The sequence below is a fragment of the Dipodomys merriami genome, unplaced genomic scaffold, assembly GCF_024711535.1.
Source record: "Dipodomys merriami isolate MVZ:Mamm:240054 unplaced genomic scaffold, mDipMer1.0.p SCAF_103, whole genome shotgun sequence".
NCBI lineage: Eukaryota > Metazoa > Chordata > Mammalia > Rodentia > Heteromyidae > Dipodomys > Dipodomys merriami.
The window spans coordinates 3,279,226-3,305,628 of NW_027202305.1; the positions used below are offsets into that span (position 1 = coordinate 3,279,226).

At 52.5% G+C, this 26,403-nt stretch overlaps 1 protein-coding gene across 6 annotated transcripts in view; it reads right to left on the reverse strand.

Moving 5' to 3' along the window:
- LOC138810165 (ubiquitin-associated and SH3 domain-containing protein B) overlaps positions 1-26,403 on the reverse strand; it is a 77,130-nt gene that overhangs the window by 19,139 nt on the left and 31,588 nt on the right. For 2 of the 6 annotated variants that reach the window (XM_069997345.1, XM_069997367.1), the window contains exons 2-5: positions 7,088-7,141; positions 6,027-6,213; positions 3,693-3,891; positions 670-839 (exon numbers count right to left, since the gene is read on the reverse strand). In XM_069997345.1, the coding sequence (XP_069853446.1) occupies positions 670-839; positions 3,693-3,891; positions 6,027-6,213; positions 7,088-7,141 (610 nt within the window). Of the gene's footprint in view, positions 1-669; positions 840-3,692; positions 3,892-5,696; positions 5,773-6,026; positions 6,214-7,083; positions 7,142-13,081; positions 13,146-26,403 lie in introns of those variants that run through there. The other 4 variants (XM_069997356.1, XM_069997351.1, XM_069997360.1 and 1 more) reach the window with 4 other exon arrangements.

Genomic DNA, 26,403 nt, shown 5'->3' on the forward strand with positions numbered 1-26,403 from the left:
CAGACCTGGAGTTCAAGCCCCATGACCAGCCAGAAAAAAATATCCAAAACTTATGAATTATTTCTGGAACTTTCTATGTAATATCATTGAACTATCACAGACTGGAAGGTCTGACTCTCATTGACTGGAAGGTCAATGAGGACACTGCGGGACTGATAGGGTCTGTCTTAGATGGAGGTGCCCATCTTTATTGGTCAAAAAACGTGGGCTCCGACTTCAGCTCTGATTCTCACTTTGCTCTGTGGCTTTGGACCACACACTTTCTCTCTGTGTTTCAGACTCCCCTTCTGATCAAAACGGACAAGACAGCCCTGTTTCACCATAGCCCGGGCCAGGCTGGGAAGGACACTTCATCTCTCAGGAGGATGCGGGTCGGGTCCTTCTTCCACGCTGGGCTCAGTGGCCCTCCCACGCTTCCTGCAGCCATGCACACTGCCCTCATGGGCACGGGTGTGCTTCCTTTTCCTATCTGTCCGTCCTCTCTCCTCAACGACATTCAAAAGTCCAGAGGGCAGGACCACATGCTAACCATCCCGGACAGGCCTGGGGCTGCCCGACCCACTGGCTGGCGGTGGCTGGGCCGCTTCTCTCTGCAGGGCCAGCAGCGGGCGCCCCTGCCTCTCGCGCTGGCCCTCTGCCCCCGGTGTTGGCAGCGGTGGGAGGGCTCACCTCATGGTTGGCGAATCGGATATCCCGAGAGAATATGGTGGCCACCCAGTCACAGCCCAGCTTGACGTCGATGTTCTGGGCCAGCTTCTCCAGGGTGGGCAAGTGGCTAGCTTGAAAGTGGTAGGCCAGGGTCACGTGCAGCTGCTTCTTGTGGGGCTCCACACGGACTTCTAGAGAAAAGGAGAAGGAGGGAGGGAGAACGGGGCGATGGCCACCACGGTGCAGGTCAAAGTGCAGTGGTTAGACCCAAGATCTCTCTCTCCTTCACTGGAGTGGAATCAGGGCGTGGTCCTCACCCCCAAACACCCCCCACCACTCAAGAGGTAAAGAGCCGCACACACAGCTGGGCTCTGTGGTGCAGGCCTGTAATCCCAGCGACTCAGGAGTTGAGACCTGAGGACTGCATTTTGAAACCAGGTGGGAAGAAAAGTCCGGGAGACTCTTATCTCCAATGAGCTACTAAAACAGCCACGTTACCGGCAGAGCACTAGCCTTGAGTAAAAGAGGCTCAGGGACAGTGCTGAGGCCCCAAGGACTGCCACAAAAGATGAAGAAGAAGAAGGAGGAGGAGGAGGAGGAGGAGGAGGAGGAGGAGGAGGAGGAGGAGGAGGAGGAGGAAGGAGGAAGGAGGAGGAGGAGGGGGAGGAGAAGGAGGGGGAGGAGGAAGGAGGAGGAGGGGAGGAGGAAGAGAAGGAGGGGGAGGGGGAGGAGGAGGAGGAGGAGGGGAGGAGGAAGAGGAGAAGGAGGGGGAGGGGGAGGAGCCCAGCACGTGTAAGGAGTTAATCCCCTTGCCTTTCCTCTCAACTCTAGTCGGCCATCAAGATAAGGAAGTTGCAGCCTAAAGGGGGATATAAATTAAGGGGAAAATTCTATGAAGTGAAGTAAGCCAGGCCCAGAGAAACACAGGCCCCATGGTTTCCCTTATTTGCAATAACTAGTATATGTCTGAGACAAGCAGAAAAGGTCAGGTAAGTTGATGTTAGGCGAAATGAACCCCAAGATAAGGACTCAAATGTTTTTTCTTTCTTGTGTTTGTTTCTAACATATTTATATGATGATTTCTTTGTTGTTTTGTATATCTCTCCCCCATGGTATAACCCCTGCTTTCACTGTATTTGATGTTGGTATAATTTGTGGAGGGGAAGGGAAAAAACAAATTGTTTAAATAGGGATACAGGTGGACCCATTGCAACAATGAGAGGTATAAGACGTTATGTCGAAAAACAAACTTTACAACTTTGCCTCGGGGGTGGGGGGGTGGACGGTGTGTGTGTGTGTGGGGGGGGAGAGATGGGAAGGGATGGTAAGGGGAAGAAAAAAAAGAAAAAAAAAGCAACACAGAGCACACTTTGTAATCAGATGACTTTCCAAGGCTGCATTGCCTCCATTTGGGAGACAAGTCTATTTTCGAAGTCTACAGGCTAGAGATTTCCTTCTAAAATCATTTTAGCTTGACTAATTAATTATTCCTTGTAGGAAGCTGTCCTGTGACTACAAGGTGTTTATCAGCATCTCTGGTCTCTAACCAGTAGGTGCCCTAAGTGCTCCAAATGACTCTACATATTTCTACCCTGGAAGATCAAGTCCGCCTGGCTGCACACCACTGATTTAAACATCAACTGCCATTCTGAGACATTCTAAAACAAGAACAAAGTCCTCTACGTGAGAAAATGGCTTTTGCTTCTCTTTTGTACGACAGACGAGGGAAGATCTGTCTGTCTCCCAGGCTAGAAGAACGATGAAGATGCAACTAGGAAGAAAAATCAGGGAATCTAAGAAATCAGGGCTTTCTGCTAACCTAGAATGAGGCGTCGAGGCCTTCCGTCTGCAGTTCTTTCCCTTTCCTGGGGATATTCTCCAGGAGGCAGGTGCCTGTCTGTCTCTTGCTCACAAGGTAAAGCTACTCAGTGTATCCGCGAGGTTTTCAGAACTTGCTGAAGGAATGGATGCACACCGATGAGTCTTCCGAAATTTACTCAGGGAAGGAATGTCGGGTAATAAAGATCTGGACCAGACAGATTTGCTGCACCCAGCAGGGATCACGAAGTTTCCCAAGTCACCACCAGGGGGCTGCACAGGGCAGTAACGCCAAGCCCCCGGCAGAGTCTTGGAGAGGGCCGGGCTGGCCTCTATTCCCAGGCTGAATCAGGTGCGGGCCTTGTCTGCCTTACTCCATATGCGCTCCAAGAATCTGCCGGGGTCCTGGCTGAGCCCCGCTTTTCTGATTTGAAGATTTGGGTTTTGTGATGACAATGTGGGTGCTGACTCATTCAGTGGTTCTGACGAGGGCTACTTTAGGCATTTTAAAGAACAAAGCCATTCCCTTAAGGTCAAGGGAGAAAGGCAGGAAGTAATCTGCCTCTCCATTGTGCTGTCTCTGAAATATCCAATTTCTGTGGGATGTCAGCAGCTACTGAATGGAGAGACAGACTCAAGGCTGGGCTCCAGGAGAGAAGGGGTGCCTGGCTGGAGGCTTGCTCCCAAAATTCACGTCTTTCCCTCTCTGGCCCTCCACAAAATGAGGGGTTGGCTGGCTGTGGGCACCAGCCCTGGCACTGACGCACACAGCTCACACCTGCATGCTCTAGCTCCGGCTTCTGCCATCACGTTCTACCTTGTCAAAGGTTTTTAGCCTTTGACCATGGATATGAGCCACAATGAAGCTTTTCCCCTGCTGGGCACTGGTGGCTCACGCCTGAAACCCTAGCTGCTCAGGAGGCTGAGATCTGAGGATCGCGGTCCAAATTGGGCAGCGAAGTCCCTGTGAGACTCTTCTCTCCAATTACCACTCAAACCAGAAATGGCTCTGTGGCTCCAAGAGGTAGAGCCTTGAACACAAAGAGGCTCAGGGACAGCGCCCAGGCTCTAAGTTCAAGCCCCATGACTGACCCAAAAAACCCAAACCATCCTGCCCCTTTAGAGGGGGATGATCCTAAGTATTTTGTCACCACCAGTGCAGCAGCCCCATTTCTTGTCCCTCTATTGCCCACGGAGCTGGCCCGCGGGCAGATGCGCGCGCTCACCAGTTTTGGATGCGGCTTCGGCAGCAAAGTCGGCGGCGAATTTCTTGAGGACCTCCGCGCTGTCTTCCTTCACGAAGAGGCCGATGAAGTTGGAGGAGGTGTAGAGCTCCAGGGGCAGCGGGGCAGAGAACTTGCACTTCCAGCGGCTGACCGTGGCCTGCAGCGCCTCCCCGAGGGCATCTACCTTGCTGTCCTCACACTGGCAGGGGCAAAAGCGGGTTTCATCAGCACAGTGGGGACAGGGAGGCCCGGGACAGGGAGGCTGGGGACAGGGAGGCCCGGGACAGGGAGGCCAGGGGACAGGGAGGCCGGGGGACAGGGAGGCCGGGGACAGGGAGGCCCGGGACAGGGAGGCCGGGGACAGGGAGGCCTGGGACAGGGAGGCCAGGGGACAGGGAGGCCGGGGACAGGGAGGCCGGGGACAGGGAGGCCGGGGACAGGGAGGCTGGGGACAGGGAGGCCTGGGACAGGGAGGCCAGGGGACAGGGAGGCCGGGGACAGGAAGCCCCACCATTGTCACACAGCACTGGGTTTGCTGTCCCCAGGGCTGGGGGCCAATCACACAGTCATTCAACCACCACTGCTGTCTGCTCAGCAGGGGAAGAACTTCCGGGTCCCCACCATCAGGGCAGCGACTGACCTCTTCCCGCCCCCTTTGCCCTGCAGTGCCCCCTGGATGCCACCAAAGTGCCACAGGACTGGTCCGACAGGAAGCAAGAACAAGAGTTAGGATTGAAGTGATATTGGTCAAATGATGGAAAACTTCCCTGGGATGGATGGAGTAAATTCAAGAGTGACCACAATGCGCAACAATGTAGTGGCTACCTGAAAATTGCTAAGAATGTAGATTTCAGTGGTAGAGCCTAGTGGTCGGGTCTAGCATGCACGAGGCCCTGGGATTGATATACAACCCTGAAAAAAGACTTAAAAGATTTGAAGTGCTCACACAATACAGGATAAGTATGTGAGTTAATGCATAGATTACTTGGTTTGATTCAACAATGCCACCATCAACATACATGTCAAACTGTCACACCATACCTCACAAATATACACAACTTTTCTGTCATTAAAAAAAAATAAGTTGGTCACTGATGGCTCACATTTGTAATCCTAGCTACTCAAGAGGCTGAGATTGGAGGATCATGGTTTGCATCCAACCCTGGCCAAACAAATCCAAGAGACTTATCTCCAATTAACCACCCAAAAGCCAGAAGTAGAGATATGGTTCAAGTGGTAGAGCACCAGCCTTAAGCAAAAAAGCCAAGCAAGAGTGTGAGGTTCAGAGTTCAAGTCCCAGAACTGGCACAATGAAAGAAGTAAAAGTTTTAGAAAAGAAGAAGAGGAGGGGTAGGAAGAGGAGGAGGAGAGGAAGAGAAAGAAGAGGAGGAAAAGGAAGAGGAGGGGGAAGAGGAAGCGAGAGAGGAAGAGGAAGAGGAGGAGAAAACAGGAGGTTGGACAGGACAGCCATCCTGCGTCACCGCTGCCTTTCCTGTTCCCCCGGGGGAGGGGCGTCTGCCCCGACCTCCACCGTCACCGGGAAACGTGGATCTGGGCCCTGAGCTCCGGGGCTGGGGCGGGAGGGTGGAGCATGACTATCTCCAACTCTGGGATGACTAAGAGGAAGTGAAAATCACTTTAATTTGCAGAGTGAATGGCAAAAGAGAAGGTATTAGGAACATTCTTTTTTTGTTTTGTTTTAACCTGAGAGAGTCTATCCGAGGGGGAAAAAAGCCAAATGTTGTCTTAAAAATGGTTCTAAAATGCGACCATTCTACCTGGTGTTGGATGTCTGCAGACATGTCAGTTTTCCCCCGTCAGCACGGATTGTTGAAGTGAGTGAGTGGCATGGGTTTAGAACAGTATAGGGAGGAAGATTTCAGATTTAATGTGGTTGCCGAATAAGAGCTTCCTGATAGCTAGAACTGTGGACCAGGAGCTGTGGCGGATGAAAGGTTATCTTTGCTGTTTCTAGACACCTCTAGGACCTTGTGGGCAGCTTACATAAAGTGGGTATGGCCTTCTCTGCCCACAGAGCACATTTCTTGTTCTCCAGGCTCCAGGCTCCTCTCCTTCAGTGCTGCAGGAGGGGAGAGGACACACTGGGACCAGCCCTGAAAGCCGGGGCGGCCCCCGAGGGCCCTGCTCGCTCCACGTAGTGTTGGGCGCACGGGATGCTGCACCTAACCCGGGCACTACTGGGCCTCATGCGTCTAAGGACAGGGGAACGGGGGCTAGCCAGAAGCCCCCCGATGACTGCCACGGCCTGGGAGCGGCCCCCACTCCCACGCCAGCTCCCGGGGCCTGGCGGTGGCGGCCGGGCCCGCAGCTCACCATGAAGAACTGGCAGAGGGTGATGTGCGGGAAGATGTTGTGGGCCTTGTTCTTCCCGCAGATCTGCTTCGACTGCTGCCAGAAGTCCGAGAGCTTCTGCGCCAAGGGGCCGGTGGGGCGAAGGTAGAGGACGTACTCGCGGGGCAGGGGGTCATCCAGGAAGGGGTCCCCAACGTGGGAGAAGAGCCTGCAAGACAGACACGGGCCGGGAGGGCCTTCCTGGAGGACCGCGGGGGAGACCGGGTGACAGCGCAGGGCACAGACAAGGGCGCTGCCTTTCTCCGGGTCGCCTTGCGCCCTCCTCCCCCAGCTCCCTAGCAAACCCAGAGGTGCTCCCCAGGAAGAGTCGGCGGGCTAGGCTGGGTGCTGGTGGCTCACACCCGCAGCCCGAGCGATTCAGGAGGCTGAGATCCGAGGATCCCTGGCCAAAGTCAGCCCAGGCAGATGAATCCACCAGACTCTTATCTTCAATTAACTGGCAAAAAGCTGGAAGGGGAGGTGTGGCCACCCTGTGTGGTACTCAAGGGATGACATCTAAGTTCACCTGCCCAGCACCCAGACACCTGGGGAGAATCTTTAGGACCACAGTGTGACAGGTTCTATATTGGAAAGACTGGGAAAAAAAAAAAACACATTTTTTTTTTTTTAGGTCAGTCATAGGGCTTGAACACAGGGCCTGGGTGATGTCTCTCCCTGAGCTTTTCTGTTCAGGGCTAGCGCTCTACCACTTTGAGCCACAGCACCACTTCCAGTTTTCTAGTGTTGGAGATAAGAGTCTCACAGACTTTCCTGCCCGGGCTGGCTTTGAGCCATGATCCTGAGATCTCAGCCTCCTGAGTAGCTAGGATGACAGGCGTGAGCCACGGGTGCCCGGCTTGGAATGCCTTTAAACAATCCCAGGGAGAAGCACCAGCTGGGGTCCAGGCTGAGAAGACAATAGACTTGACAAATGGGCCGTCATCCAGGCTGTGGGCTCCTCCCCCCGCGGAAGGGTCTATTAGCGTCCAATGAACGCAGAATAATTACATGCTATTTTCTCCATTTGTTTATTTCATACCAACCAGTCACATGCTGCCTGAACGCTTCTTCCTCCCGTGGATGCCAAGGCTTTTTGTCTAGAAGAAAAAAATCAAGTATCTATTGTTAGTATTTTTAGCCTCCTCTCAGCTTTCCATGCTGTAGCGAAGCCGTAGTGACAAGACCTGAGCATGCAGACGACGTGCTGTGTGGATGGGGATGGGGAGGGAGGGTTGGAGGGGGAGGGGAGACACCTGCAGCAGGTTTGGCCGGCCGGGGGTGGGGGGGGTCCACACCCAGACACAGGCATGGCAGGACTTGTCAGTAATTCCTGTGTAATTAGCATCTGATTTGCATGCGGCCCATGAGCTCTATTTTCAGTCTTTTCCATATTACGGTTTTATTTTTGCTTCTCTCCAAGTTGTCACGTCTTGCTTCTTGCCTCCTCCCTTGCCACCCACTGATTTTCGCTGACCCAGATCCCCTCCCGAGAGGCTCTTGTTGGCAGCCCTGGAAGGCACAGGTGGGCTGGATGGCCGTGAAGACACAGGGCCGCACGTCCCCAAGGACAACTGGGTTTGGATAAACCTACAGGCCTCTCTTGTCCCCCTCCAACCACGACCGCCACAGCACTGGGTCAGATCCGTCATCTCTAACTCTTCTAAAGGCATCTGGGGACACGCGGGGCTGCCTTAGAGTGTGGGCAGGGCCGTGAGACCAGACTCACTGGTGTGGGAACCACTCAAAGCTCGGCTGGTGGGGGAGGCCAGGGTCTGTGTCGGGGGGCCGTCAGCGCCGGCGTGTGGACGGGCAGGTAGTCAGTCAGAGGGTCCTGAGCACTGGGCACACGGCTTGAACACCATTCACGGCCCCTGCCCTCCCTCAGGGAGATTTCAGTTCATAGACCCAGACCCAGCTAATTCATTGTATTATTCACGTGGCAACTGCAATGGAGGGAAGGTATAGAAAGCCTCTAGGCTTCTGCCTGTTGAATGGAGGTAAGAGTCTCTCAGATGTATCTGTCCAGGCTGGCTTTGAACCATGATCCTCAAATCTCAGCCTCTCTAGTAGCTAAGGTTACAGGTATGAACCACCGATGCCAGAAAACCTCTTTTTTTTTGGTGGAGAAGCCATGTACCCAGGAAAGCACAGCCACCGCGATCTGTTAGAGGTTAGACTCTCTGAGGGATTGAATACACCAAAAAAAGAGGCCATTGTTTCACAAACAATGGCAAAAGGGGAAACTCACTGGTGGTCAGACAATGTACTGTTTATAAAAAGCATCCGATTCCTTCTCCCCACACTCTTCCCCCAGAGCCCACGGAATATATCTGACTGAAATTTAATTTATTTCATCAAAGAAGCTAAGGAGAATCCTCTGGAAATGAAAGATCTAATTAAGTTATGGTCTCCGTAACTCAAAAGACACATTTTTGGAGAGGGTTTATATAAAAATAAGTAACCGAGAAAGATAATGAAAGGTTTGCGTGTTATAAGACTGGGATAAAAGGTTAAGGAAAACCAAATTCTTTCTAAAAAAGAAAAGGAAGATCATTGTGCCTTTCTAGTGAGAGTCAACTGAACGAAAATAAATGTTGGCTGTAACACAAAGGACTCAAGTTAGTTCCCAGAAAGAACTTTCTGCAAGTAACAGGATATATACGCATATGCATATATATACGTACATATATATATATATATATATATATATATACACACACATACATATGTAGATATATAATTTCTAGAAAGCATTTCCCTATCTAAAACAGGGGAGTGAAATTCCCAGAGCGTTGAGTCCTCTGGAAGAGTCCTCCTCCCAGCAGCCTCGGTGCTCCGGTGGCCCCTCCCCTTCACCCACCACCCGGCTGGCCGCGATCTGGGTTGATCTTGTTCCCAGAACTCTGCCCACAGAACAGACGGAACATGGCCAACGGTCCTACGAGTCTCCCCAGCCCTGCTCTGTGGAAGAGAGGCTGTTTGCACAGAACTCCACTTTTGTGACACGGCCCAGGGCCTGGGCCGCTGCCGAGGGTGTGTGGGAGGGGGTTGGAAGGGTGGGCCCTAAACCCCACGCTGGCCCAGACACCTGCTACCTCGGGGGGTGCCGAGGGCAGCACCCTGGGCAGTGCCCACAGCCTTGGCCCCACAGCAGGACCAAGCCGTGAGGGACATGCCCATTGGCCCTACACCAGGGGCACGCGTGCATGTGGCGGGAAAAACATCCCGGCTCTGTCAAGCTGGGGTGGCAGCCAGTAGTGTAAGAAGAAGCAAGCAGCCAACAAAATGCAGAGTGGCAGAGGTGGCAGAGGTCTGAGCAGTGTTCTAGCGGACACACAGGGGCTGCCACTAAGTAGTGGAGACCCGGCCACATTTCCTGGTGGCCTAATGGCTCCGATGCCCAGAAAGTTCTTCCTCCTGTCCCAACAGTGGCCCACATGACCCAGATGGCTGGCAGCCCCTTCCCTAGGCCTGGCTGGGCTGGCTACATCTTCCTTACCTCATAAAACGATTCGGTCTATCACTGCCAGCCAGGCAATTCCCCAAGGCTCGTGAAGCAGACCTGCTAAAAGCCTGGGTGGTTTGGCTGCACAATTTTATCTCCAAACTTGTGCCCCTCTGTGAGGCTGCAGGAGGCAGGAGAGAGGCCTGTCAATCCACATCAACCACAATGACCCTACCATTTCCTTCAGAGGAAATGAAGCTAATGGAGAAAGGTATATTGATCCTCAAGGTCTAGTTTCAGGGCCAGTCTGCCAACGCCGTCAGTTGGCTGGGGTTATAATGGCTTCTGGTCTCCGCCCGTAGCTGGTGTGAGAGCTGTTCATCTAATGATCAATTGGACGGCAGGCTTGTCTGGCTGGTCAACGAAGGAAAATGCACTGGGCTCTTTAATAAAGCAAATCAGTACCGCCCCCCTCCCCCTTTCTTTTCACCAAGACTCTTTTTTTTTTTTTTTGTCGGTGGTGGGGCCTGAATTCTGGGCCTGGGCGCTGTCTCTCAGCTCTTTTTTTTTTTTTTTAATTGTGAAAATACTGTAGAGAGGGGTTACAATTACATGGGCAAGATAGTGAGTACATTTCTTATCAAGCATTGTAGCCTCCTCCTTTGTTTCCCCTTCCCATCCCTTCCCAGCCTCCCCCCACACCCCCACCCAACCTTCCTCGCCCCCCCCCCAAAGTTGTAAAGTTCACTTTTGACATAACGACTTGTACGTCTCATTGTTGCAATGGGTCCACCTGTGTCCCTATTTAAACGATTTGTTTTTTCCCTTCCCCTCCACAAATTATAACAACATCAAATACAGTGAAAGCAGGGGTTATACCGTGGGGGAGGGACATACAAAGCAACAAAGAAATCATCTTATAAATGTGTTAGAAACAATCGCATGAAAGAAAAAAAACATTTGAATACATATCTTAGGGTTCATTTCCCTAACATCACCTTATCTGACCTTTTCTGCTTGACTCAGACATATACTAGTGATTGCAAATAAGGGAGACCATGGGACCTATGTTTCTTTGGGCTTGGCTTACTTCACTTAATATAATTTTTTCCAAGTCTTTCCATTTCCTAACAAATGGGGCAATGCCATTCTTTCTGATGGAGGCATAGAATTCCATTGTGTATATATACCACATTTTCTTGATCCATTCATCTACTGAGGGGCATCTGGGTTGGTTCCATATAAACATAGTCATGCTGGCAGCTTTAGTATGGTCTTGTTTGTGAACATTTGGGTAAATGCCCAAAAGTGGGACTGCTGGGTCATAGAGGAGTTCTATGTGAAGTCTTTTGAGGAACCTCCATACTACTTTCCAAAGTGGTTGAACAAGTTTACACTCTCACCAACAATGCAGTAAGGTTACCTTTTGTCCACATCCCCTCCAGCATCTGTTGTTATTAGAGTTCTTGATTTTAGCCATTCTAACTGGGGTGAGGTGGTATCTCAGTGTTGTTTTGATTTGCATTTCTTTTATGGCTAGGGATGTTGAGCATTTCTTCATGTGTCTATTGGCCATCCTTCTTTCCTCTTCAGAGAAGTTTCTCTTTAAGTCTTTCGCCCACTTATTTATTGGGCAGTTGTTTCTTTGAGGATTTGTTGTTGGGGGATTTAATTTTTTGAGTTCCAGGTATATTTCAGATATGAGACCTTTGTCCGTTGTATGGCTAGTGAAGATCTTCTCCCAATCCGTGGGCTTTCTATTGATCTTGCTAGCTATGTCCTTTGCCATGCAGAAGCTCTGCAACTTCATGCAATCCCATTTGTCCAAACTTTCTTTGATTTGTTGTTTCTGGGTCTCTATTAAGAAAATTTTGGCCTGTGCCAAGAAGACCTAGAGTTTCTCCTATTCCATCCTGTAATGTTTTCAGAGTGTCTGCTTTGACTCCGAGGTCTTTGATCCATTTGGAGTTGATTCTGGTGCAGGGTGATATATAAGGATCTAGCTTTAGTTTTCTACAAGTAGTTAACCAATTTTGCCAGCACCATTTACTGAAGAGGCTGTCTTTCTTCCATTCTATTTTTTTAGCTCCCTTATCGAAGATTAGATGACTATAGGTCTGTAGGTTCATTTCTGGGTTTTCAATTCTATTCCATTGGTCCTGAGGTCTGTTCTTGTGCCAGTACCATGCTGTTTTGATTACTATGGCTTTATAGTAGAGTTTGAAATTTGGTATTGATATTCCTCCAGCACTGTTCTTTCTGTTGAGGATTGTTTTTGCTATTTGGGGTCTTTTATTGTTCCATATGAATTTTTGGATTGCCTCTTCTATTTCCTTGAAGAATGAGGTTGGAATATTGATAGGTATTGCATTGAATTTGTAGATAGCCTTGGGAAGTATTGTCATTTTCACGATGTTGATCTTTCCAATCCAGGAGCATGGGAGTTTTTGCCACTTTCTAAGTTCTGTTTTTATTTCCTTTTTCAAGTTTTTAAAGTTTTCATCATAGAGGTCCTTCACTTCTTTGGTTAAGTTAATTCCTAGGTATTTTATTTTTTGTGGTGTCCCTCAGCTCTTTAACTCAAGGCTACCACGCTCTACCACTTGAGCTACAGCGCCACTTCCTTTTATTTATTTATTTTTCTGCTTATGTGGTACTGAGGAATCAAACCCAGGGCCTCATGCATGCAAGGCAAGCGCTCTACCACTGAGACACCTTCCCAGCCCCAACCACCAAGACTCTTTTCTAACTCATAAAGAACCTAATAAGCCGCCCACCCCTCCATGTGTGTGTGTGTGTGTGTGTGTGTGTGTGTGTGTGTGTGAACATCCCCTGTAACAAATGACAAGACGGACGGAAAGCAACAAGAGAGAGGAGCCCCTGCCTCGCTCCACACCACTAAACTGGGGAAGGAGAGGGCGGGGCAGGGAAGCAGATGAATGTGAGGAGTCATTTCGGGTTGCTGATGACAAGAGACCAATTTCTTTCCCAATCCCTTCATTACCCCCTCCCCCACGGTCTACGCCACTAAGTGGCACCAGCTACAAATAACTCCAGTATGGGCGAGTCTGGACCTCCTGACATCCTGCGTCTCAGCCTTGGTGGGTCGGAGAGAGGAAGGCACCCAGAGCGGAGGAGCCTGCGCGGACGTCTTACGTTACGGAGCTGACTGGGCGCTGTGCGCGCTGAACACTCCACGCCAGCAGTCTAACCACAACCCTCCGGTGCCCTCAAATTCTCCTCATTGCACGGTGAGAAGAGTGAGGCTTAGGGTACCGTCCTTAGATTGATGGGGTACACCATAACGAAAAACCATCCCCTGCTGCCCGACACTCTGGCTTCCAAACCAAGCCACCTCCCCAACCCTCCCCCAGTTCTACAGAAGAGAGTACTGTTATGGCGTAATCAGACCCCATTCTGCCATTCACTGGTTCCAAGGGTATCAACCGTGTGCCGAGCAGACCCTTAGGGGGCGCTGTGGCCATCCTGCCTCTGGCTGTCAACGCCTTTGGCCGTGACTTAACTTCTCTGCAGTAGAATGGGGAGAGGGGATGACATCTGTGATTTCATGGGATCCGCACGCAAGACTCACCCTGGGGGCAGCCCTGAAGCAGCAGGAGGCTGTGGGCAGCCTGTGGAGAGCACGTGGAAGTGGATTCGAGTCCCGCTTCTAGGAGGGGGCACAGGGCTGGGGTCCCCATGAGCCAGGGCCAGGCTCCTGGCCTAAACAAACTGAAATAACAAATGTGCATGCACGTGTGTGTGTGTGTGTGTATGGGTGGGTGTTGTAAGCCCTTGTTTCTAGTGCCAAGTAGTAGAAAACAAATACACTCAACTTTTCAAGGGGGGTAGCGAGAGGCTGGAGAGAATGCACATCGACTTCCTCTTGGCCGGTCTGTGTGCATGTGACCTAGCCCAGCTTCAGGGTGAGCTAGGCATTTAATGCAAGAAGTGCAAAGCTCCAAACTAGAAGCAACTGGGCCGATTCCTTTCTCTCCTCTCTTTCCTGTTGCTTAAGTCATTCTAGGCCAAGAGTTACAGCTTGGTGCGGGAAGAGGAAGGACGTGGACTCCAGACGCTCACAGACTGTCCTCTCTACGCTCAGTCCCCTGGGTGGACGCTGGGACTGATGGACCCCAAGGTCCCGGTCGTCAGAATGTAGTAGGGAGGTGCTGGCTCAGACGGACCCTCCAGCCCCTGTCCTCTCTGGTCCCCACCACTGCCTGCCTCCTTAGTCCCTCCCACCCACCCATGAGGTTACGTCTGCTTCCAATCCTCCCGGATGGAATCCTTTGGCAACATGGTTCTTGGCAGGTGCTTGGGAGTTCCACCAGGCAGCTGAAATCCCAGGAAATTCCACCTCCCCATCCTCTACGACCCTTCTTACACTAAGTTACACCGCTAAGCTGCTGAGAAGGTCAGCAATGGCTGCTTTCCCTTCCCCAGGGCTGCCTGGTATGCACAAAAGGGACCTAACCGAATAGGAAGCAGAGGCCCCCAGCCCCTGGCATACACACTCTACTTGTCCTTCCTTCTGCACCTCAGCTCTCAGAGCTCAGGGTCCTGCCTTGAACTCTGGGGTGTGTTTCTCACCCCAGCACCTTCCCCAGGCTGCAGCCCTCAGGGAGCGGCTGAGGAAGGAGTGGATGAACTCCCTTCTGACAGGCTAGAGCCTCCCATCACACTAGCCCCCCCCCCCCCCGCCCCCAGCACCTGATCGAGGGCAGGAGAGAGGGACCAGGCGGCAATTAGGAATATTAAATTATAGAGAGAGCAAACAGAGCCTGTCTGCCTTCCACGGTCTGGATTACCTAGATTGAGCAGATAGGATCTGTCTCCATTCAGGCTGTAGTTAATGAAGGACCACAGACCCACGTGGCTTTGCAACATCAGGGATTTCTCGCCACAGTTTTGGAGCCTGAGCGAGAACAGGGAATGGAGTGGTTGGGGCTGGCATGGCCCCTTCCTGATGGCAGCCTGCTGACTCCTCCTTGTGTCCTGACACAGAGGGCAGTGGACAGGAGGGTCCTCTAAAGACTCTCTTCCCCCCTCCCCTCACCCCAGAGCTGGAGATCAAACCCAGAACCTTGCCCATGCTGGGAAAGTGCTCTACCATTGAGCTACCGGCTCTGGGATGTTTCAAAAGGCACTTATCCCATTTATTAGGGAGTCTGATGGCTCCTCAAGTCCACCGCACCCACAAAGGCCCAGGAGAGCATGGAACAGCCTAGAATGTGCGCATGCGCACACGCACACACGCACGCGCACACACCTATCTGTCCGTGTAGGTAGGGAGGTAGGTAAAAATACCTGCAGTCTGATTTTAACACCTGAGAAGGGCATGCATGCTGTGATACGAGAGCTAGGCTACAATGAACACACCATTTCAGGCCTCAGAGCCAAGGTCCCCGAGTTCAGTCTTCTCACATGACCAATGAGGAACTGAGGAGGTGGAAGATTTCCCAGGGTCCCCTAACACCTTGCCGTGTGCTCTTTGCACATAAATGTGGTCACTGTCTCTGTTTAGCTGCTGTTGCTTTAGGTCCTGTGCCAGATTGCAATCTCTCATGCCCCAGCAAGTGCTGGTTTACTGAGTACTCAGACCCTTTCACAGAAAGCAGCAAGCGGGGACCCCTTCAGGAGGGTCCTCTAAAGACTCTCTTCCCCCCTCCCCTCACCCCAGTGCTGTCGGGGTGCGGTCGGGCTGGGCCCTTCCGCCCTGGTATAACTTCCTCCTCTGACTTCCTCTGCCCTGCAGACCCTACCACAGCCTTCCATGCAGCAGCCAGAGCCGCCTGGGCTGTACAGAGACACGGGGACGGGGTAAAGGGCTCTCTCTGTGGGATTTAGGAGAAGACACTGGGAAGGTTGGGGTGCAGATGGAGGAGCTAGGTTAAGGAAACAGGCCAGCTTCCTTGGAGGAGGGGGAAGAAGAGAGAAGGCAGCGCACAGAGAAACACAAGGCCGTGAGGCCTGGAGGGGCCTCGGCGGTGCGTGTGAGCCCTTCCCACTTCCGGTCACCCGAGGAAGCCGGGGCGAGACTGTACTGCTCATCACAATGTCTTCCACAGTCCTCCTGGCACGGCTCTGGGGCCACTTGTCAAGGGGAGGAACTAGGCAGGGGAAGGGGAGGAGAAAGAGAGAGGAGAGAGGAGAGGGCAGGGAGAGGAAGGGAGAGGAAGGGAGAGGAGAGAGAGATTAGGCTTCAGTTGACCCTGCTTAGGAATCTAGGTTAGCCACCGCCCTCATTATGGAGAAGATTGGGCCCGTGTTTCTGGAGGACAAAGAGGACCTGAGTCAGCTCTAGGTGGCTCTGCGTGGGTTCTCAAGGCCAGATGCTCTGGAGAATTTTCTGCACAGCTCATTCTTACGGCTGCATGCAAAAGCCACCCACGAATGTGGTGAGGCCACATGTGCCGCGCCTGCCAGCACAGCACCTCAACCTCGCTACTGACCCTCTTCCTTATCTGTGCCCAAACTGCCCGGGACTGCCAGGGCCCAGGGCCGCTGTGAGGATGCACACCTGCCTGCTGAGCTGGGCTTCAAGAGGCAGGAAACGCCTGACCCACCAAATGACCAAAGCAACCACCCGCCGGGGGCCTGGCCTCGGCCGGGTCCTTCTTTAGTCATGAGATTTTCTTAGGAGTACATTCTTCTTTCTTTCCTCCTTCCCTCTTTTCCTTCCTTCTTCTTCTTTCTTCCCTCCCTCCCTCCCTCTCTGCCTAGTCTTAAAAATGACAGGCCCTTCCAGCTAACTTGAGGAAGTAGACTTCTGTCCCCAGTTCAGAGGACGGCCTGAGTCACTTCCCCTCCTTACTTCCTCCTGGCTGATGACCCCTCCCCCCCAGGGGTTTGGGGAGAGATCGCCAGTTGGGGCTAAACTGCTGGGTGGGGAGGGGATGGGTGGTATGCAGGAGCACAGGCAGAGCTGGCTTCCTCTGGAGGCTGGACAACCGGGGCTGGGAGCGCTCATTCTTCAGAGCTGTGGGCCCTAGGAATGCTCCCTTCCCATGCAGAAGCGAGGATTCAGAAATCCAACTTCCGAGCCAGGAAAATGACACCTGGGCCGCAGGGGGTCGGTGCCTGAGACACTGGGAATTGCAGATCTTGGACAAGAGCCCCTCCCACCGCTGTGTGGGCCGGGTCATCTTCCCTGTCCCCCATTGGCTCCTGGGCAGGGAGGGAGGGGTCAGGGAGAACCCCAAGAGGGAGTGGAGGCCACTGGCCTCCGCAGGGTCCTACTTCCCAGCCCCAGTGCCTGGTGAAGCAGCCATCCCTCCAACTCCAGCCCATCCTGGGGGAGGGAGGAAGCCTGCAGCCTCCCCCAGCTCCTCCCAGGTGGAAGGGCCCTTGAGCATTCTCTGCAAGCTCATCATACACACCCTGGCCCTGCCACAGCCTGGCCTCGTAATGCAGATTGCCCGTTATCTCTCAGTACCCTCAGGGGATCACTATGAAAATCTACAGAAAATGGCATGGCCAAATACTCTAAATCATCCTTAAATTGTGGTTATATGGTATTGTTGGGGGACAATGCAGTTTTGCATGGGTTTTATTTGGGGAGAGGAAATAGCAAGAAAAGAGTTTATACATGTTCAGTCCTTATGTAGTTTCTTGTCTTTTCTCTTTCTCCTCTCTTCCCTCTCCTTCTCCCTCTCCCCCTGCCCATTTGGTGCCAATATAGTAGTGGGGCTGGAACTCGGGGGTCTGAGAACTGTCCCTTAGCTTATTCATTCAAGGCTGGTGTTTCTCTACTTGACTCCCAGCCCCACTTTAATTGGAGATAAGAGTCTTAACAGCTTTTCCTGCCTTGGCTGGCTTTGAACCTCGTTCCTCAGACTTCAGGCTCTTTAGTAGCAAGGCTTACAGGCATGAGTCACCAGCACCTAGCTTACTTGTGGGTTTAATTTTTAAGTTAGAAAGCTGGCTCCTGGTGTAGCAATTGGTGTCATCCTGGCTGGGACCTCTGTGATTGGGTGTAGCTTAGTGCTCGCCCAGCATGCACAACTCCCGGGTCTGCCTCCCCAGACAGCAAAACAACACAACAAAACAACAAAACCCCTCTGCAACCCTCTATTCATCTAAAGGCCTCTCCTGCCGGAGAAGGTGAATGGGTAGATTTAAAATGAGGTACAGTGGTGATAGCGGGATATGGAGATGGGTACCAAGACCATCTGGGAAGAGCTTACACTCCGATCCCAGCAGCAGCCTGGGGGTGGAGCTGGCCTCCATCCACAGTAATGGATGCCACCTTCCCGGGCAGCACCCCCAGCAGCATGCCAACTCTGAGGGCCAAGTATAAACGGATCGCCCAACCAAAATATCTAATTAGCAGGCAGCTGGGTCCTAGGAGGTGGCCCCCACGCAGGGCCACCAGCATCTCCCAGACCTGCCACAACCGGTCCCAGACAGGGCAGAGCCTTACGAGCTCGGATGCTCAAGGCTCAGGAAGGCAGAGCGGGCCGGGCCACCGTCCACCGCTTTGGAGCTCCTGGGTCTGCAGAAAGCGTCACCCAGTCTGGGGATGGATGGATGCCCTTGGTGTGAGGGTTAGATCTCATTTTGGGGACCTAGCTACTGACCTTGAGAGCAACATGACATCTAGCTTGCCAGGCTATGAGCAGAGGAGTCCTGCTGGGCTCTGCTCTCGCCCCAGCCCTGACATGGACGGTGCGCTTTCCTGTCCAGCCAGCCAGGCTCAGAGAGTGCTGTGAGCACCAGGGCCTCAAACCCTCGCTCAGTTCTTCATCTCGCTGGCCAGGCAGTAATGTGGCAATGCCAACTCAACTCAAACTCCATCCCCCACCATCAGCGATCCTGTACCAGCTCCAGGGACACAGGCAAGAATTTGACTTCCTGAGTCTCACCAGGAGAGCCTGGGCTGTGTGTTCCACTGACTTGACCTCAGCTGCCTGGAAATGACAGAGCAAGGGCCGGGATAGGAAACGCAAGCCTTTAGGGTCATCTTCCTGAAGCCCACTGTGTGAGTCTCCAGGCTCTGCAGACAGAGAACATTCTAGAAATGCAGAATTAGGCAACGCGCTCCAACATTCACCCGAGTCTAGATTCTCGGCATTTCCAGTCACTTTGCAAGACTCCTTGGGGAAGAAGGCTGTAACCAGATGGATGTGTTTGGTCCTTACTCATTCATCAAGTTCCCTGGCAGCATGTGGCCGGCTGGGTCTAGGCTTGTATCACTTCAGGGTTTTAGATGCCATTTCATGGGCATATGGTACCTTTGAGTCTTCTCAACCAGCCTGAGTAATATGCTAGAAGGAAAGGGGAAAGGCAGGCACCCTGCCCTCCCACCACATCTCAGTAAAGGGCACCCAGCCAGGGGTAGCCAGCTTCTTTCATGAAGACATGACTGAGTGTCAGGCGTGCACTAACAAACACACGTACTGTGGGATAGTAGAGCAAACTTTGAGCCCTGGCTCTGCTGTTTACTACCAGCTGAAGTAGAAGAATACAGCTGAGCTGCATAGCAAGTTCAAGGCTGGCCTGTGGAGCCCAGCCCTTTCTCATCTCCCAAAGAATACAGAATAACATCGATTAGCTCCTCGGCTATTATTCGAGTTAAAAGACCGTGGAATGGCATAGTCAAACCCACAGAAACTCCAGGTGCCAGGGGCTCACACCTGCAATCCTAGCTACTCGGGAACCAAGATCTGAGGGTCATGTTTCAGCGCCAGCTGCGTCTTGAAAGTCTGTCACCATTTTCTCAGATTAGCCAGCAAATATCTGGAAGTGGAGCTGTGGCTCAAGTGGTAGAATGCCAACCTTGATGGGAAAAGCTAAGGGATAGGTCCCAGGTCCTGAGTTCAAGCCCTAGGACTGATGTGTGTACATGCATGTGCACATACGCATGCACACACACACGCACATACACACACACACATGCACACACACACACACACACACACACACACACACACACACACACACACACACCCTTGGAACTGGAATTGAATGTTGTTCTACAGCTCACTAGCTGTTAATTTACTAAATCCAGCTCCCCTCAGTTTCCCATGTGACAGTACAGGGTAGTAATAATACACAGTGCTGTTTGGAGGTTTGGCTGACATGGCATGCCGGGCACACGGGCATTCAATGAAGTTGCTCTGTTAACATTCTAGATGTACAAAGCGAAGTACAATGGTAAATGCAAACAGTTGTGATTATTTTTCTGGGCTTTGGGCAAATAAGGGATGCCAGTATGTAGAGTACTTTGCATATAGCCAATGCATAATAATTACCCACCGCGCAGATAATTATGGCATGCACAGAAGCAGTTCCACTGTGGAATTCAGCCCGGAGATTAGTATCATTTGCAATAACTACATTCCAGGCTGCCAGCCCTACAAATCAGACCCAACTAAAGAGCGGCACACAGGCCACAATGCAGCTGCGACTCAGAGGGGGGGGCGCTGGTGACAGCACAGAGCCACCAGGGACCGCAGCTAAGTACTTCCGCGTGTCAGCTGAGGGCTCCTCCTTCCCCAGCACCAATAATCATACTGCCATGTGTGGTCTGGCTGCCGGTGTGACCGGAGCAGGACACTGGGGAGCCAAGGGAACACACAGTCATCCGCTGTCACCGCCACAAAGAGACCCCTCCACGAGAGCACCCACACGTGAGGGCCCTCTCTCTCCCCTTCCTCCTTCCTGCCTTCCCGTCCATATCCTCGCTCCCTCCCTGACAGTCAAAGGACTGTGGCCAGCCAGCATCCAACACAACTAGCATTCACAAAGAACCTGGGTGCTAGGACACAGCACAGGGGACTGAGAAGAGATTATAGTTGGGTGTGGACCAGGCCTTAAACGTGGCCTTATGTCTCTGTGATCCTCAGGCTGATCTTTTACGAGGCTTTGGGTAGTGTCCAAAACCTACCATGGGGAAGGGAGGGAATAGAAATATTCAGAGAAGACTCAAGGAGAAGATAAACATAAAATAGTTGCATAGATCTATTTAGCCTACATGGAAAGTGATCTAATGCTGGGTACCAGTGGCTCACGCCTGTGATCCTAGCTACTCAGAAGGCTGAGTCTAAGGATTGAGGTTCGAAGCCAACCTAAGCAGAAAAGTCCAAGAGACCCTTACCTCCAATGAACCTGCAAAAGGCCAACAGTAGAGGTATGAGAGAAAAGCAAAATCAGAGTGTGAGGCCCTGAGTTCAAGCCCCAGGACTGCCACCACCAGCAGCAAAAAACGCTAAAGTGAGTTCCCTTCCCAGGCCATTGTCCATTTTTGCTCAGAGATGGGCTCCCGGGGGGGTTGGGGCTGGGTGATGGCCAGGCTTGGCTGGGTCCGGCCATGTGTTGATCATTACGGATGCTGGATGAAGATCCGCAGGGCTCATTATTCTATTCTCTCCACTTCTGTGAACGTTTGATCGTTTCCACAATAAAAAGTTAAAACAATGGAAGAAACAGGGCAGCTGCTACCCAGCTCCCGCCCACTGCTGGCATCTGGGATGAGCCCGAGGTGCCCACACTGAGGCTTCATAGTGCCAGATTTCATCAAACCACAGTGTGGCGTGGCTCCACTTTTCAGGGGCCACCCTGTATTTCTTCGAGCACCAAGGGGGGTCTTCTTGCCCCAGTTTCACAGGATCGAGGAGCTAAGTGTGGGGTTTTCCCCAGTAATTATTTCCTAGGTGATGGTTAAGTGTTTATTCTGTGTCACCATTTATACTATGCTCTTAACCTGCATTTAATCCTGGCAACAGATTAGATCTCTATGCTACCAGCTAATCTATACCACAATTGCTCTTTTTTTTGGGGGGTGGAATGGGGGGTTGGTTTTCTAGTGGTTAAATGGAGATAAGAGTCTCTCGGACTTTCTTGTCTGGGGATGGATTTGAACCTCAATCCTCAGAGCTTAGCCTCTTGAGTAGCCAGGATTACAGGAGTACGCCACTGGCCCCAGACTCCAGACTCCAGCTTTTTATTTATTTATTCTTAATCGTCGCCATTACTCACAAGGAGAAACTGAGGCTTAGAGAGGCTTACTACCTGCTAAGTTGCAGGCCCTGGTGGATCCTAGGCAGTCTGGCCTGAGTCCTCCTCCACTCCTGTGCTGGGAAGCCTGCGTGTTAACACTGATGTTTGCTGTTTCTCTATAAAGCAAACTTTCCCAGCTCTTCAGGGCCTCCTGGCCCCTCTTTGGCTCTTGGTTTTTATCTGTGTGTACAGCAGGGTGAACACAAACATCACTGCAGATACCGGCTCACCCTGCTGCTTAAAAAAAACACGTTTATCTCACTTGGTTTTCAACAGCAGTCCCAAGGGGAGAGGAAGCTGTCTGGAGGTCAGCAAGCAGAGCAAGGCCACAGAGCCACCACCTGGCTCAGCCCCCAGAACGCGGGGCTCTTTTTTTTCCCATCTAACATTGCTTCTACTTTGCTCTGGTCCTTCTGAACCTACTTATTTGTCCATTTTATCTCTAACATATATGCTGGTGTGTGTGTGTGTGTGTGTGTGCGTGCACATACACCAATATTAGGGTTTGGACTGAGGACCTGGACAGTGTCCCTTAGCTTACTCCCTCAGGGTTCTACCATTTGAACCACAGCTCCATGATCAGCTTTTTGCTGATCATAGAGATAAGGGTACTGGGGACTTTTCTGCTTGGGCTGGCTTTGAACTGTGATCCTCAGATCTCAGCTTCCTGAGTAACCAGGTTAACAGTTGTGAGCCACCAACTCCCAGTGCTATCCTTATTTATTTATTAATTTGTGGAGACAGGATCTCACTAGGTAGCCCAGAATGGCCTAAAACTTGCTATGGAGTCTGGGCCAGGGTTGAATTGATGATCCTCCTGCTTCGGTCTCCTTTGTGCTGGAATTACAGGCACACCTGTGACTCAGCACACCTGGCAGCCTGTTTTCCGGCTGAGTGGTTTTAGGGGTCTCTTAGTCGTTGTTTCTGCCTTTTCTTGCGTTCCCCTGTTGTCTGGTCCACCCTCACACAGGCCATAGAGGATCTTCCTAACATATTAACCCCGCCATGCCACTGTCTTGCTTCAAATTGCCCAGAGCTCCTCAACTCCCTGGCTGCCTCTCCAACATGGCGCCCGGGCCAGGGCCCCGGAAGCCTCTGCCCTGTTCCAGCCGGCTGCTGACGCCTGCTTTCTCTGGATCTGTCCCCACCCCGTCCTTCAGCCTCATGGAATTAAAAGCTGACTTTAAGCATGGGCCAAGGCATCACCTCCTTGGGAGGAAACTTCCAGAATTGCCTTTCTGAACTGCCCATCTCCCCTCCTGGCCCTCCTACATGTGACATCTGGAGGCCTGCCAGGGGGTCGCAGGCACCCTGGAAACAAGGCCCCAGGTCTGCGGGATGAACAACACACCTTCAGAAAGCAGCACACAGCGCATGCCCTGACAGAGGTTCGAAAACCGCCGGCCCCACCCCGGGTACAAGGGTGAACACGCTTGGAAGTCCATAGTCTCATCTCTGTTTCCTTCTATGTCCGTTCCCTCTTCCCCCCCTCCCCCCTCCGCCCCCCCCCCCCCACATGGGGAAACATACTTCTCCATTGTCGGCACTGAGTGCAGCACAGCCCAGCCCAGCACTGTGAGGCTGAGGCTGAACGAACAACTCCCAGGCTGTTGCTCTTTGCAACAGCTGTCAATCACCTGGGCAGCATTCCCACCCCCCACCCCCCACCGCGTCCGCCTGCACACTCCGGAAGCCAGCTTCCGCCTCTCGGCGGGAGACCCTCCCCCGTCTACCCACTACCGAAAGCTCTGTGCCACTCACAGGCTGGGGCAGGGGTGGGGGGTGGGGGGTGGTTGTCTCTCAAGTTCCTTTTCCAGCTCATTTGTAGAAATGCACACAGGGCCCCGACTACTCGCTGCTGTTGAAACTCCACCCATTGTGCTGACCCTGGACCGCGGGCCTCATCTCCACCACGGGCTGCCACCTCCAGCGCTGGGTGGGCATGAAGGTGGCAGGCGAGCGTTCTCCTAACCAGAGTCTATCCACCCCCCCATCCACTCTCCCACCCACACATACCCAGCGTCAGGCTGGGGGATGAACTTTGTGCCCAGCACTGGGAGATTTAGCAATCAGGGGAACATGCCTCAGTTCCCCCGGGGCTCAGCTGAGCCAGCAGACAAAGAACTTAGTGCAAATGACCCTCACGCTGGTCAGACTTGCAGCCAGGAGCCTGGAGCTCACGCCTGTAATGCTAGCTATTTAGGAAGCTGAGATCTGAGGATTTCAGTTCAAAGCCAGCCAGGACAGAAAAGTCTGAGACTTTTATCTGCAATGAACAACCAAAAAACCATAAGTGGAGCTGTGGCTCAAGTGGTAGAGAACTAGTCTTGAACAAAAAGCTTCAGGGACAGCACCTGGTCCTTGAATTCAAGCTCTAGAATTGGCACACTAATAATAATTACTAACAATAATAATGATAAAAACCAGCACAAAGAGCCCTAAGAAATCCAAATTCATCTAACACGAACAGCCCCGGAAGCACTTCTATTTGTATGCTTGGGATTGTGTCCCTCTCCTTCCCCCACACTGTAAATTCTTAGGAACCAGAGAACCCCCTAATCCTCACATAGAACCCCCCAGTCCTCACACAGAACTTCCAAATCTGCATACAACCCTCAGGACGCAGTACCCCGCACATGCATGGGTGCACACACACACACTTGCTGTGTGAACTCACAACCCCTGCTCCCAGTGGGAATTGTCTTGCCCCCTGGGGACAGAGAAATGGATGAGGTGTCCTGTCCACCCAGGACAGCAGGCCAAGACCGGTCTGGTTTCTGACCCTAGTTGCTCAGGAAGCCATTTTTTCCAGTGATATTTTTTCTGGTTTAAAGCTGGAAAAACAAAGGCCTCACACAAATGGAGAGGTATGCCTTTATGCTAGCATGGCCAGGAATGGTCATAGAAGCTTTCCTGAAAATGCTGCATTACGAGGCTTCTCCTTGGCACAGGGCACAGGCAGCAGGTGGACACAGACACGTGAGCACACACTCAACACACGGTCACACGTACAGTCACCCACACTGGACACTGAAATCACACAGCGCTCTTACAGATGCACACATCAAAGTCACAATAGGAACTCACACACAGCCTCCATACACAACACAACCTGTACGCGTGCAGTCACACGCAGGATTCTGTAGGAAGCCAGCTAAGAGCCGCTTGTGCTGTGCCTGTGAATGAACTACACTGTGAGCCCAGTCAGAGGCCCCCTGTGCCCTTTGATCTGAACTGTTCCCTGTTTCAGTCACTTTACAAGCATCTTGGGCTCCAGGAAAAGCAGGATTCACTGATAAGACATCTCGTAACACAAGGCAAGCCACCATCAGACGAGCAATACCTTCTCATCATCTTAAGAGCTAAAAGCTCCGCAGGCCTCCAGAGTCCAAGACTGAGCTGATGGCCCACCAGGCAGCCGGGACTAGGCAGGCTCTGCAGACTGCCCTCCGACCTGCCTCCAGTGCTCTCCAACCTGAGGCCTCTGTCTGCTGAAGGTGGACTGAAGTGCTGCCTTCCCCCGGCTGCCATGTAATAGATCTCCTCTGCCCTTCACCGTGTCTCTTTACTTGGCATGTGGGGGAGAGTGGCTGGGCCTAACGTGGGACTCTTGGACTTTGGTCTGGGGTCTGAACTGTGGTGGTGGTGGTGGTTGCCGGTCCTAGGTCTTGAACTCTTGTCCTCTACTTGAGCTGCAGCACTAAAGCTTTTTCTGAGATTAACTGAAAAGTCTCTGGGCCTTTCCTGTCCAGGCTGGCTTTGAACTGTGATCTTCAGACCTCAGGCCTCCTGAGTAGCCAGGATGACAGGCATAAGCCATTCCTCATGTCTGGCTTACCTGTTTCAATCGCACACAGAGAGGACACAGTCTGGAAACGTACACAACTCACACCCATGTACACTCACCCACACAGTCACATGCAGACATGCTCTCCCACACACAATATACACAGCCCGCCCTCGCACACACACATTCACGCATGCACACTCACTGCACAAGCTCACACCCCGGCTCACTCACACACCCCAGCGGGAGCCGTTAAAGCGGCAGCACTCACATTTTCCATCTATTGGTGGGTTCAAAACAGGAAGCATGTGTGGGGAGGGGAGGAGCTGGTGAAACGAGAAGGCTACGAGGCCCAGGTGTGGACAGACAGATGGACTGGAAGGGAATGGAAAGGGAATCTCCTGGTGTTGGCCCTTTGCAGGCAGGACAGCGGGGCTGTGTGAGGTGGGGCTTGGCCTGGTCCACAGCAGGACCGGACCCGGAGCGCTGGGCAGGTGCCCAGGAGCGGCCGCTCGGATCCACTGCATCTCTCCTTCAGCCAGGACTTTTGAGTTTGCGAGACTGTTCTTCTGAGAGCCATCCTAGCAAGGCCACCCTGCCCCTCGCGCCCTTCCTGCTCAGCCAGGGAACACTCTGTTTTCTGTCCTCACAGACCAGGTCCCTGCCCTCCAATACCCCAGTCCTTGTAGAACTGGAGGCTTCCCCAGTGTGTCATGACCAGTCTGTCCTTCCATCTTCCACACCGGGCTCTGAGGTGATGTCCATGCCCACCCTGGCCCTGTCTCCTCCCAGCTTGGCTCTGAAAGGCGTTAGGCCCTTCAGCACAGCTGGAGCAGCAGGAACTGACAGTGCTGAGACAGCTCTGAGAGGACCCGGGGCTGCTGCAGGCCGGGGAGGCTGGCCTGGGGGAGGCTGGCCTGGGGGAGGCTGCGCAAGCATCTTCCTTTCCCCCCGCCTTACAGGCAGCACTGCACACCACACATGCATGTGCACGCACACACCTGCATGCACACTCACACAAACATATGCATGTACACACTCACAAATGAGGTCAGGCTAACTGGCCGGCCTAGTGTTCAGATTTGGCTATTCTCTGCCTGTGTTTTAATGGCTGAAGACAGTTG